The sequence below is a fragment of the Salvelinus alpinus genome, chromosome 2 (genome assembly GCF_045679555.1).
Source record: "Salvelinus alpinus chromosome 2, SLU_Salpinus.1, whole genome shotgun sequence".
NCBI classification, from domain to species: Eukaryota; Metazoa; Chordata; class Actinopteri; order Salmoniformes; family Salmonidae; genus Salvelinus; species Salvelinus alpinus.
Window position 1 is genome coordinate 95465800 of NC_092087.1, and position 13765 is coordinate 95479564.

General features: G+C 41.6%; 1 protein-coding gene across 3 annotated transcripts; it reads right to left on the reverse strand.

The window, feature by feature from the left end:
* Nucleotides 1–237: 237 nt before the first annotated feature.
* Nucleotides 238–9359, reverse strand: LOC139568309 (uncharacterized). Of its 3 annotated transcripts, XM_071390062.1 has the most exons (8): nt 8871–9359; nt 7625–7821; nt 5372–5430; nt 5037–5251; nt 4227–4480; nt 3862–3996; nt 3593–3740; nt 238–504 (listed from the first exon to the last, which is right to left on the reverse strand). In XM_071390062.1, the coding sequence occupies exons 2-8, from the start codon at nt 7745–7747 to the stop codon at nt 293–295; spliced, it is 1146 nt and encodes a 381-aa protein (XP_071246163.1). In that variant the 5' UTR covers nt 7748–7821; nt 8871–9359; the 3' UTR covers nt 238–292. The 3 variants fall into 3 exon arrangements, with proteins under 3 accessions (XP_071246163.1, XP_071246164.1, XP_071246162.1); XM_071390063.1 differs by lacking the exons at nt 7625–7821; nt 8871–9359 and adding an exon at nt 5823–5915; XM_071390061.1 differs by lacking the exons at nt 7625–7821; nt 8871–9359 and adding an exon at nt 5523–5662.
* Nucleotides 9360–13765: the final 4406 nt, after the last annotated feature.

Genomic DNA, 13765 nt, shown 5'->3' on the forward strand with positions numbered 1-13765 from the left:
GTCAAACAAGAAATGCTCACTAACAGGGACGTAAACAAATTTGTGCATAAAATGTGAGAAATAAGCTTCTATGTTGTGTGGGGTTCTTTTGTTTCAGCTCATGAAACATGTTACCAACACTTTCCATGTTGCGTTTATATTTTTGTCGCAATACATATCGTATCGGCACCTAAGTATTGTATTGTGAGGTCCATGGAAATTCCCAGCTCTACTAAATCACAGATTGCTCCTTTAAGATACTTTTCATTAAATGTTTATTTTGAAGCCGCTGATTTGATTATCTCAAGTCTAGTTAATCTTCACGGACAGATGGACGGACAACAGCAGTAGGAGCTGCAGGCCCATGAGGCTGGACCTGGGCGGGGCCTGCTGGCTGAGGAGCAGGCTGATGCGGAGCTGGAACTGCCTGAAGCTGGATAGGAACTGCAGGGCCATGAGCCTGGGCCTGGACAGAAGCTGCTGGTACTGGTGCCACAGGCCCATGGGGTTGGACCAGGACAGGAGCTGCAGGTGTAATACATTTTACAACACAGAACCATTAGAATACATTTTGTTTTATTCAAATGGGATTTCCTCTTGTTATCATTGTTTGTGATGAGGTGGCCATCAGGGATGAGACTAGAAGAGAACATATCATCATCATCAAAGACCTAATGAGAACATATCATCATCATCATCATCATCATCATAGAAGACCTGATGAGAACATATCATCATCATAGAAGACCTGATGAGAACATTTCATCATCATCATCATAGAAGACCTGATGAGAACATATCATCATCATCATCATAGAAGACCTGATGAGAACATATCATCATCATCATAGAAGACCTGATGAGAACATTTCATCATCATCATCATAGAAGACCTGATGAGAACATATCATCATCATCATCATAGAAGACCTGATGAGAACATATCATCATCATCATCATAGAAGACTTGATGAGAACATATCATCATCATCATCATAGAAGACCTGATGAGAACATTTCATCATCATCATCATAGAAGACCTGATGAGAACATTTCATCATCATCATCATAGAAGACCTGATGAGAACATATCATCATCATCATCATAGAAGACCTGATGAGAACATTTCATCATCATCATCATAGAAGACCTGATGAGAACATATCATCATCATCATCATAGAAGACTTGATGAGAACATATCATCATCATCATCATAGAAGACCTGATGAGAACATTTCATCATCATCATCATAGAAGACCTGATGAGAACATTTCATCATCATCATCATAGAAGACCTGATGAGAACATATCATCATCATCATCATAGAAGACCTGATGAGAACATATCATCATCATCATCATAGAAGACCTGATGAGAACATTTCATCATCATCATCATAGAAGACTTGATGAGAACATATCATCATCATCATAGAAGACCTGATGAGAACATATCATCATCATCATAGAAGACCTGATGAGAACATTTCATCATCATCATCATAGAAGACCTGATGAGAACATTTCATCATCATCATCATAGAAGACTTGATGAGAACATATCATCATCATCATCATAGAAGACCTGATGAGAACATTTCATCATCATCATCATAGAAGACCTGATGAGAACATATCATCATCATCATCATAGAAGACCTGATGAGAACATTTCATCATCATCATCATAGAAGACCTGATGAGAACATTTCATCATCATCATCATAGAAGACTTGATGAGAACATATCATCATCATCATCATAGAAGACCTGATGAGAACATATCATCATCATAGAAGACCTGATGAGAACATTTCATCATCATCATCATAGAAGACCTGATGAGAACATATCATCATCATCATCATAGAAGACCTGATGAGAACATATCATCATCATCATCATAGAAGACCTGATGAGAACATATCATCATCATCATCATAGAAGACTTGATGAGAACATATCATCATCATCATCATAGAAGACCTGATGAGAACATTTCATCATCATCATCATAGAAGACCTGATGAGAACATTTCATCATCATCATAGAAGACCTGATGAGAACATATCATCATCATCATCATAGAAGACCTGATGAGAACATTTCATCATCATCATCATAGAAGACTTGATGAGAACATATCATCATCATCATAGAAGACCTGATGAGAACATATCATCATCATCATCATCATAGAAGACCTGATGAGAACATATCATCATCATCATAGAAGACCTGATGAGAACATATCATCATCATCATCATAGAAGACCTGATGAGAACATTTCATCATCATCATCATAGAAGACCTGATGAGAACATTTCATCATCATCATCATAGAAGACCTGATGAGAACATATCATCATCATCATCATAGAAGACCTGATGAGAACATTTCATCATCATCATCATAGAAGACCTGATGAGAACATATCATCATCATCATAGAAGACCTGATGAGAACATATCATCATCATCATCATAGAAGACCTGATGAGAACATATCATCATCATCATCATAGAAGACCTGATGAGAACATATCATCATCATCATCATAGAAGACCTGATGAGAACATATCATCATCATCATCATAGAAGACCTGATGAGAACATATCATCATCATCATCATAGAAGACCTGATGAGAACATATCATCATCATCATCATAGAAGACCTGATGAGAACATATCATCATCATCATCATAGAAGACCTGATGAGAACATTTCATCATCATCATCATAGAAGACCTGATGAGAACATTTCATCATCATCATCATAGAAGACCTGATGAGAACATATCATCATCATCATAGAAGACCTGATGAGAACATTTCATCATCATCATCATAGAAGACCTGATGAGAACATATCATCATCATCATCATAGAAGACCTGATGAGAACATTTCATCATCATCATCATAGAAGACCTGATGAGAACATATCATCATCATCATAGAAGACCTGATGAGAACATTTCATCATCATCATCATAGAAGACCTGATGAGAACATATCATCATCATCATAGAAGACCTGATGAGAACATATCATCATCATCATCATAGAAGACCTGATGAGAACATATCATCATCATCATCATAGAAGACCTGATGAGAACATATCATCATCATCATCATAGAAGACCTGATGAGAACATATCATCATCATCATCATAGAAGACCTGATGAGAACATTTCATCATCATCATCATAGAAGACCTGATGAGAACATATCATCATCATCATCATAAAAGACCTGATGAGAACATATCATCATCATCATCATAGAAGACCTGATGAGAACATATCATCATCATCATCATAGAAGACCTGATGAGAACATATCATCATCATCATCATAGAAGACCTGATGAGAACATATCATCATCATCATCATCATAGAAGACCTGATGAGAACATATCATCATCATCATAGAAGACCTGATGAGAACATTTCATCATCATCATAGAAGACCTGATGAGAACATTTCATCATAATTCAATAACAGCAGCACCTGTAGTTGTACTTCTATTCCTAATGCTACTTCCACCTACACCACATGTCAGAGTTCATTTGAGTTCAGCTCTAAATGTCTGTTACCTGGAAGCCAGACACGTCTCTCCCATTCATGTTCAGTGCTGCCATTTTCTTTCACAAGAAGATCAAACTCTTTAACAACAGTCAGCAAGAACAACTGAAATGTGGGGAAGTAGTTTTCATAGGACTGGAAATCCATAAATTCTGCTGTCTGGAACACAAAAAGCCAGAGTCAGTATCTACGATCTTACATGAAGTGTGAAGATACTGAAGTCAGAGTTAAATAAATATCTAAAGTTGTAATCTCTTTATGACGTCTAGATAGTAATTACTGTTGGTGTGATCTTATATCCATCTGTAATATCTGTGGAGAGGATGTATGTTTTCTTCTGGGTTAGATTGCAGTGAGGATTTGTTTCAACGAAGGTTTCTTTGTCTCCATTCCTCCTCTTCCTCTCCTCTTGCACCTTGAGAATCAACAATGGACAGAAATGCTTCAATCAAATACACATGTTGTGCAAACTCAACCCCTTTGTCAGAAGTATTATTATTTGTTTCTGGTTTGGTGTCAACAAGTATATGAACATGCATTATTGTGGCACAGAGAGAATGTTATTTTTCTATGTTGTGTGACACTGCCAGCCTGATGGAATTCCAGACAGACAGAAGTGGGATTTGAAATCTTAGTTATGCTTACCTCCCTGATCACAACATTTCTGGGAAGCAACAACACATTCAGGATGGACCTCTGTTCAGAGAGAAACGGTTGGTAGAATAACAACACAAGCCCCTGGATAGGGGAGATGGGAGCATCATCATCCGTGACATCACCATACGCAGAGGATCCAGTGATGTTTATTATGACATGTGTGTCTGTTGTCTCATGGGGAGGGAGAAACTCCACGTTGTCATCAGTCACATGGGCAACAGACAGGAAGTCACATCCACCATCTAGGAAAGAAACAGAAACTCAATTGGATTTCCTCAATTTCTCTCATACTCTCACCTCCTTTTGAAAAAGGTCAAAGGTAATTGAAGAAGGAATGTGTAAACAAATGTGCTTGTATGTAATGAGACTCCTTCTCCACTAGCGAGTCATCAGGCAAATGACATTTACAGGGGTGGAATCCCAAATTACATGTAGTTAGTTGTGCTAGATGTTTCATAGATGAATGGAGAAGTAACATATTGTTTTAAAAGGTATGCATTTTTTTCTCTTATGAGAAAACAGCTGTTTCAAAGGGCTGATTTCGTAACTCTTCCGCGGGAGGATAGACCTGAGCATCCTCTTCTGCAGGAGGCAATCAGCATTCTATTATTATCATCATCATTAGTAATTATTACTATTCTTTTTAGGCAGACTTTGGTCCAATTGAGAATCGCCAAAAAGATAACATTGAGCTTTCTCTGATATACTACAATAGCAATGACAAATGAGGCAATGAACAAATTCATTTACAATCTTGTTCAGGGCAGTTGAACATCTTTCATTCATGAAAATACTCACCAGAATGAATCTGACAGTGTGGGAGGTGTAGTTGACAGACCGACTTCTGAGGGCAGTCGATATTGAACAGGGGTCCTGCAGGTCTCTTGCCTCTCTGGGATAGAAGCCTCATGTCCCAGTGGACTGTCATATAGAGCACCTCTCCCTCTCCCTCCATCCTAAACACCAGGCCTGTTATACTGCACTGGAACAGACCTGCACTGGGGCACTGGAACCTAGAGGAAACAATGGTGAAGAATTACAATTTAATTACATTCCCTGAATATGATTTGAAAAATGAGGTACTGTCCTTACAAACTATTCATGAGAAAACAAGTAAAATAATACTGAGTTACCTGTATGCTCCCTTGCCCTCGTGATCGTAGATTTCTGGTTCAAAGTTTTCAAGAGACCTCTAAAATTGAAAAACAATAGATTTGAAAGATTATGAAGAGAAATGTAATAGAAACATATTCAACTTGTATTTCTTTCCAGTGAAGGTCTTACCATGGGAGGATCAGTAGTACACAAGCTCTGGTCCACTACTCTACATTCTGTCTGTCTTATCAGTGAAGGTCTTACCATGGGAGGGTCAGTAGTACACAGGCTCTGGTCCACTACTCTACATTCTGTCTGTCTTATCAGTGAAGGTCTTACCATGGGAGGGTCAGTAGTACACAGGCTCTGGTCCACTACTCTACATTCTGTCTGTCTTATCAGTGAAGGTCTTACCATGGGAGGGTCAGTAGTACACAGGCTCTGGTCCACTACTCTACATTCTGTCTGTCTTATCAGTGAAGGTCTTACCATGGGAGGATCAGTAGTACACAGGCTCTGGTCCACTACTCTACATTCTGTCTGTCTTATCAGTGAGGGTCTTACCATGGGAGGATCAGTAGTACACAGGCTCTGGTCCACTACTCTACATTATGTCTGTCTTATCAGTGAGGGTCTTACCATGGGAGGATCAGTAGAACACAGGCTCTGGTCCACTACTCTACATTCTGTCTGTCTTATCAGTGAGGGTCTTACCATGGGAGGATCAGTAGTACACAGGCTCTGGTCCACTACTCTACATTCTGTCTGTCTTATCAGTGAAGGTCTTACCATGGGAGGATCAGTAGTACACAGGCTCTGGTCCACTACTCTACATTCTGTCTGTCTTATCAGTGAAGGTCTTACCAGGGGAGGATCAGTAGTACACAGGCTCTGGTCCACTACTCTACATTCTGTCTGTCTTATCAGTGAAGGTCTTACCATGGGAGGATCAGTAGAACACAGGCTCTGGTCCACTACTCTACATTCTGTCTGTCTTATCAGTGAAGGTCTTACCATGGGAGGGTCAGTAGTACACAGGCTCTGGTCCACTACTCTACATTCTGTCTGTCTTATCAGTGAAGGTCTTACCATGGGAGGATCAGTAGTACACAGGCTCTGGTCCACTACTCTACATTCTGTCTGTCTTATCAGTGAGGGTCTTACCATGGGAGGATCAGTAGTACACAGGCTCTGGTCCACTACTCTACATTCTGTCTGTCTTATCAGTGAGGGTCTTACCATGGGAGGATCAGTAGTACACAGGCTCTGGTCCACTACTCTACATTCTGTCTGTCTTATCAGTGAAGGTCTTACCATGGGAGGATCAGTAGTACACAGGCTCTGGTCCACTACTCTACATTCTGTCTGTCTTATCAGTGAAGGTCTTACCATGGGAGGATCAGTAGTACACAGGCTCTGGTCCACTACTCTACATTCTGTCTGTCTTATCAGTGAAGGTCTTACCATGGGAGGGTCAGTAGTACACAGGCTCTGGTCCACTACTCTACATTCTGTCTGTCTTATCAGTGAAGGTCTTACCATGGGAGGATCAGTAGAACACAGGCTCTGGTCCACTACTCTACATTCTGTCTGTCTTATCAGTGAAGGTCTTACCATGGGAGGATCAGTAGTACACAGGCTCTGGTCCACTACTCTACATTCTGTCTGTCTTATCAGTGAAGGTCTTACCATGGGAGGGTCAGTAGTACACAGGCTCTGGTCCACTACTCTACATTCTGTCTGTCTTATCAGTGAAGGTCTTACCATGGGAGGATCAGTAGTACACAGGCTCTGGTCCACTACTCTACATTCTGTCTGTCTTATCAGTGAAGGTCTTACCATGGGGGGGGATCAGTAGTACACAGGCTCTGGTCCACTACTCTACATTCTGTCTGTCTTATCAGTGAAGGTCTTACCATGGGAGGATCAGTAGTACACAGGCTCTGGTCCACTACTCTACATGCTGTCTGTCTTATCAGTGAAGGTCTTACCATGGGAGGGTCAGTAGTACACAGGCTCTGGTCCACTACTCTACATTCTGTCTGTCTTATCAGTGAGGGTCTTACCATGGGAGGATCAGTAGTACACAGGCTCTGGTCCACTACTCTACATGCTGTCTGTCTTATCAGTGAAGGTCTTACCATGGGAGGATCAGTAGTACACAGGCTCTGGTCCACTACTCTACATTCTGTCTGTCTTATCAGTGAAGGTCTTACCATGGGAGGATCAGTAGTACACAGGCTCTGGTCCACTACTCTACATTCTGTCTGTCTTATCAGTGAGGGTCTTACCATGGGAGGATCAGTAGTACACAGGCTCTGGTCCACTACTCTACATTCTGTGATGCTTAACTCCTCCATGGGCTCAGCTGAGCTGTCAGACACTCTGACACAGTCCTGGCTCTCTTCTTCCATTGTCCTATTAGTCGATGATGGCAAGGTGAAGGCCTGTCCAACAATGGGATCATTGGGTTCCAGGAGAGGAGAATCTGCACAACAATAGTGTAAATATCAAATGTTAGTTATTGGTTTAAAGTGGTCTTTGTATTAAATACAGATGTAGGATCTTAATTTGAGCCATGTTTGCTTCAGCAGGAAAATAATCCTGCAGCAACAGGAAATGTGAACCATTTTTTATTTAACTAGGCAAGTCAGTTAAGAACAAATTCCTATTTACAATGACGGCCTACCCCGGCAAAACCTGGACCACGCTGGGCCAATTGTGCGCAGCCCTATTGGACTCCAATTACGTCCGGATGTGATACAGCCTGGAATCGAACCAGGGACTGTAGTGACGCCTCTAGCACTGAGATGCAGTGCCTTAGACCGCTGCGCCCCTGGGTAGCACATTGTGTATTATAATTAACTGACACTTTTTTAGGGGATGATACATTTTTCATTAGGGCAAATCAAGTGGAAATTACAAACTTCAGAGAGCTTTAAAACTCCAATACATTACAAGTTTGCATTTCCTGCTGTGTAGTAAAATGATTTGCAACAAAAGAGCGATCAAATTAAGATCCTATATCTGTAGGACCATCTCCTTCACTCTTACCTTGGGTTCTAGGAGGATTATGGGCCATGTCTAAAGTCAATTTGAGCAAAGAAAATATAGTAGATCATATATAGTAGATATTCTCTGCAAACACTGCAATCTACTGTGTGTGTGCTTCAGTTCCTAATATAACTTCATGATGATGAGATATTGAGAGACAAGTAGAAAGATTCTAGTATTTCCTACCAATATGAATATATATTTTTAAATTGTACCTTTATTTAACTAGGCAAGTCAGTTAAGAACATCTTCTTATTTACAACGACAGCCGAGGAACAGTGTGTTAACTTCCTTGTCCAGGGGCAAAACGACAGATTTTTACCTTGTCAGGTCGTTGATTCGATATAGCAACCGTCCGGTTACTAGTCTAGCGCTCTATTTGTGGAACGTTCCAACAGGAATCTGTTCCAAAAACTTCATAAAATACAAGGTAGTTTGATCAATTAATCTAGCTAACTAGCTTCGGAATTGGCATCAACTCACCGCGTAGTGTATCCTTAAAAACGTTTGTCCACAGCACAATCGATACGATTGAGTCTCATGTTGTTCTCCTCTTTGTACGTGTAGTATTTCCGGTATTGACGTTGTGTTGTTGGCGACTTAATCTTCTTCTTCATGGCGGTCCGCAAACAAACGTTTAAAGTGCCGCCAACTCCCGTCTTGGAATCAATCATGATCTGACCAATTCAGTACTACCATGAAAATACAATTCAAAACCAAATAAATCCTTAACTTCTACCACACCCTCCCCCCAACCCTATTAAATCTATAACACTCCAGCTTTAGGATTGTTCAGCATGTCAACAACCGTTTGTTACCACCAATATATTATAACCTTCAACCTGTCATTTCTGCTTTCCACAACCCGAGTTGTATTGATAAAAACTATGAAGTCAACTTTATTCATTATCAAAGTGTCCTTTGACACCACACATTTATGAGCACAATATTTCTGAACAGACCTCCAAACCAAACCAGGACCAGCAGAAACACAAGACCCGACAGTAAGTCCACTTACTACAGGTACCTCCATGTCAGCTCCATCAGTCTGACAGTAGGTCCACTTACTACAGGTACCTCCATGTCAGCTCCATCAGTCTGACAGTAGGTCCACTTACTACAGGTACATCCATGTCAGCTCCATCAGTCTGACAGCAGGTCCACTTACTACAGGTACCTCCATGTCAGCTCCATCAGTAGGTCCACTTACTACAGGTACATTCATGTCAGCTCCATCAGTCTGACAGTAGGTCCACTTACTACAGGTACCTCCATGTCAGCTCCATCAGTAGGTTCACTTACTACAGGTACATCCATGTCAGCTCCATCAGTCTGACAGTAGGTCCACTTACTACAGGTACCTCCATGTCAGCTCCATCAGTCTGACAGTAGGTCCACTTACTACAGGTACCTCCATGTCAGCTCCATCAGTCTGACAGCAGGTCCACTTACTACAGGTACCTCCATGTCAGCTCCATCAGTAGGTCCACTTACTACAGGTACATTCATGTCAGCTCCATCAGTCTGACAGTAGGTCCACTTACTACAGGTACCTCCATGTCAGCTCCATCAGTAGGTCCACTTACTACAGGTACATTCATGTCAGCTCCATCAGTCTGACAGTAGGTCCACTTACTACAGGTACCTTCATGTCAGCTCCATCAGTCTGACAGTAGGTCCACTTACTACAGGTACATCCATGTCAGCTCCATCAGTCTGACAGTAGGTCCACTTACTACAGGTACCTCCATGTCAGCTCCATCAGTAGGTCCACTTACTACAGGTACATTCATGTCAGCTCCATCAGTCTGACAGTAGGTCCACTTACTACAGGTACCTTCATGTCAGCTCCATCAGTCTGACAGTAGGTCCACTTACTACAGGTACATCCATGTCAGCTCCATCAGTCTGACAGTAGGTCCACTTACTACAGGTACCTCCATGTCAGCTCCATCAGTCTGACAGTAGGTCCACTTACTACAGGTACCTCCATGTCAGCTCCATTAGTCTGACAGTAGGTCCAGTTACTACAGGTACATCCATGTCAGCTCCATCAGTCTGACAGTAGGTCCACTTACTACAGGTACCTCCATGTCAGCTCCATCAGTAGGTCCACTTACTACAGGTACATCCATGTCAGCTCCATCAGTCTGACAGCAGGTCCACTTACTACAGGTACCTCCATGTCAGCTCCATCAGCAAGTCCACTTACTACAGGTACATCCATGTCAGCTCCATCAGTCTGACAGTAGGTCCACTTACTACAGGTACCTCCATGTCAGCTCCATCAGTAGGTCCACTTACTACAGGTACATCCATGTCAGCTCCATCAGTCTGACAGTAGGTCCACTTACTACAGGTACATTCATGTCAGCTCCATCAGTCTGACAGTAGGTCCACTTACTACAGGTACCTTCATGTCAGCTCCATCAGTCTGACAGTAGGTCCACTTACTACAGGTACATCCATGTCAGCTCCATCAGTCTGACAGTAGGTCCACTTACTACAGGTACCTCCATGTCAGCTCCATCAGTCTGACAGTAGGTCCACTTACTACAGGTACCTCCATGTCAGCTCCATTAGTCTGACAGTAGGTCCAGTTACTACAGGTACATCCATGTCAGCTCCATCAGTCTGACAGTAGGTCCACTTACTACAGGTACCTCCATGTCAGCTCCATCAGTAGGTCCACTTACTACAGGTACATCCATGTCAGCTCCATCAGTCTGACAGCAGGTCCACTTACTACAGGTACCTCCATGTCAGCTCCATCAGCAAGTCCACTTACTACAGGTACATCCATGTCAGCTCCATCAGTCTGACAGTAGGTCCACTTACTACAGGTACCTCCATGTCAGCTCCATCAGTAGGTCCACTTACTACAGGTACATCCATGTCAGCTCCATCAGTCTGACAGTAGGTCCACTTACTACAGGTACATTCATGTCAGCTCCATCAGTCTGACAGTAGGTCCACTTACTACAGGTACATTCATGTCAGCTCCATCAGTCTGACAGTAGGTCCACTTACTACAGGTACATTCATGTCAGCTCCATCAGTAGGTCCACTTACTACAGGTACATCCATGTCAGCTCCATCAGTCTGACAGTAGGTCCACTTACTACAGGTACATTCATGTCAGCTCCATCAGTCTGACAGTAGGTCCACTTACTACAGGTACATTCATGTCAGCTCCATCAGTCTGACAGCAGGTCCACTTACTACAGGTACCTCCATGTCAGCTCCATCAGTAGGTCCACATACTACAGGTACCTCCATGTCAGCTCCATCAGTCTGACAGCAGGTCCACTTACTACAGGTACCTCCATGTCAGCTCCATCAGTCTGACAGTAGGTCCACTTACTACAGGTACATCCATGTCAGCTCCATCAGTCTGACAGCAGGTCCACTTACTACAGGTACCTCCATGTCAGCTCCATCAGTCTGACAGTAGGTCCACTTACTACAGGTACATCCATGTCAGCTCCATCAGTCTGACAGTAGGTCCACTTACTACAGGTACCTCCATGTCAGCTCCATCAGTCTGACAGCAGGTCCACTTACTACAGGTACATTCATGTCAGCTCCATCAGTCCTCACTGTAGTTCTACCAATCTGTTTTACAGCCTTTGCTACAGGAACATCTAGCGTCGTCCGGGTTAGGGGGGGTCTGGCTGGTAGGGATATCCTTGTCTCATCGCGCACCAGCGACTCCTGTGGCAGGCCGGGCGCAGTGCGAGCTAACCAAGGGAGCCGGGTGCACGGTGTTTCCTCCGACACATTGGTGCGGCTGGCTTCCGGGTTGGAGGCGCGCTGTGTTAAGAAGCAGTGCGGCTTGGTTGGGTTGTGTTTCGGAGGACGCATGGCTTTCGACCTTCGTCTCTCCCGAGCCCGTACAGGAGTTGTAGTGATGAGACAAGATAGTAATTACTAGCAATTGGATACCACGAAATTGGGGAGAAAAGGGGGTAAATAAAAAAATAAAAAAATAATAGACCATTATATTTTCACCAACCATTTCATTTGTTTGGCTTTTTTATGATTTATGGTGTTAATTAACTTGAGTGTTAATTAAACTACTGTATTGTGAGAAATGTAGTATTTCCCTCATGTTGAACTCCCTGAAATGGATAATCAAGGAAAACAAAATCTTTATGCAAATATTCTACGGTATTATATTTCATTCGTAACTGACATTTAGTTACGAATGAAATATAATACCGTAGAATATTTGCATAAAGGTTTTGTTTTCTTTAATTATCCATTTCAAGAGTTTGTGCTGAAAATGAATTGTTTCACCAATATTTTATATGCATGTACATTACATGTTTGATATTGAATTTACAATTTGTACATTTGTATAGACTACACCTAAAGAATAGAAGACACATTTTCATTTCACAGAATTCAATTATATTTTCTTTCATTCAAATTCAAATTGCAATTATGAATCCTGTTTACTACTTCAATTCAAATTAATTTAATTGGAATTTCAGTCATTCTCAATTCAATTCTGAAATTGGCCACAACCCTGTTATACACTACAAAATACAACCTATTTCCCTGAGAGTGAAAAGAGTCCCTGACATTCAGTCTGATTAGATCTGGAATCCATAATGGTGAAACAGCCACGTCCGTTTGAGATATTACAACGGAGAAGTCACTATAAACAACCATACTGTTACCCCTCAGACATCATTATACACATGATAGAAGAGCACGATATGAACTGCAATTATTTGTACCATGCTGCACGGCGCTCCGCAGCTAAGCAACAAAAACAAGGTGGTGGGGAGGCCAGTGGTGCCGTTTCCCCCTACTGCTGACTCCAATATGGCCAAAACTTCATAGTTACCTTCAAATAATTGTTTCGATAAAGGATATACAGTATTTGCAATCTCAAGAGCGAGAGTTGCGCATATTTATCCTGATCAATCACAAAAAGGAGACCACTAGTCCCTATTGTTAGAAAATAATGACATTTTAAAAGATGCTCTTAAAATAGGTAAAGACATTGTCACACAAATACTTTGATTGAAAAGGGGGTTTGGTTTGTGATTAAATACTTTGATTGAAAAGGGGGTTTGGTTTGTGATGAAATACTTTGATTGAAAAGGGGGTTTGGTTTGATTAAATACTTTGAAAAGGAAAAGGGAGTTTGGTTTGATTAAATACTTTGAAAAGGAAAAGGGAGTTTGGTTTGTGATTAAATACTTTGATTGAAAAGGGGGTTTGGTTTGATGTAATACTTTGATTGAAAAGGGGAAGGGGGTTTGGTTTGGGGGTTCTAAGTGCAGAGTTTTGAGGATGATGATTCAGGTCTCGTCTGAATGGAGCCTCAAATATGGACTTGGTTTAAACACTGTTAGAATTTCTCT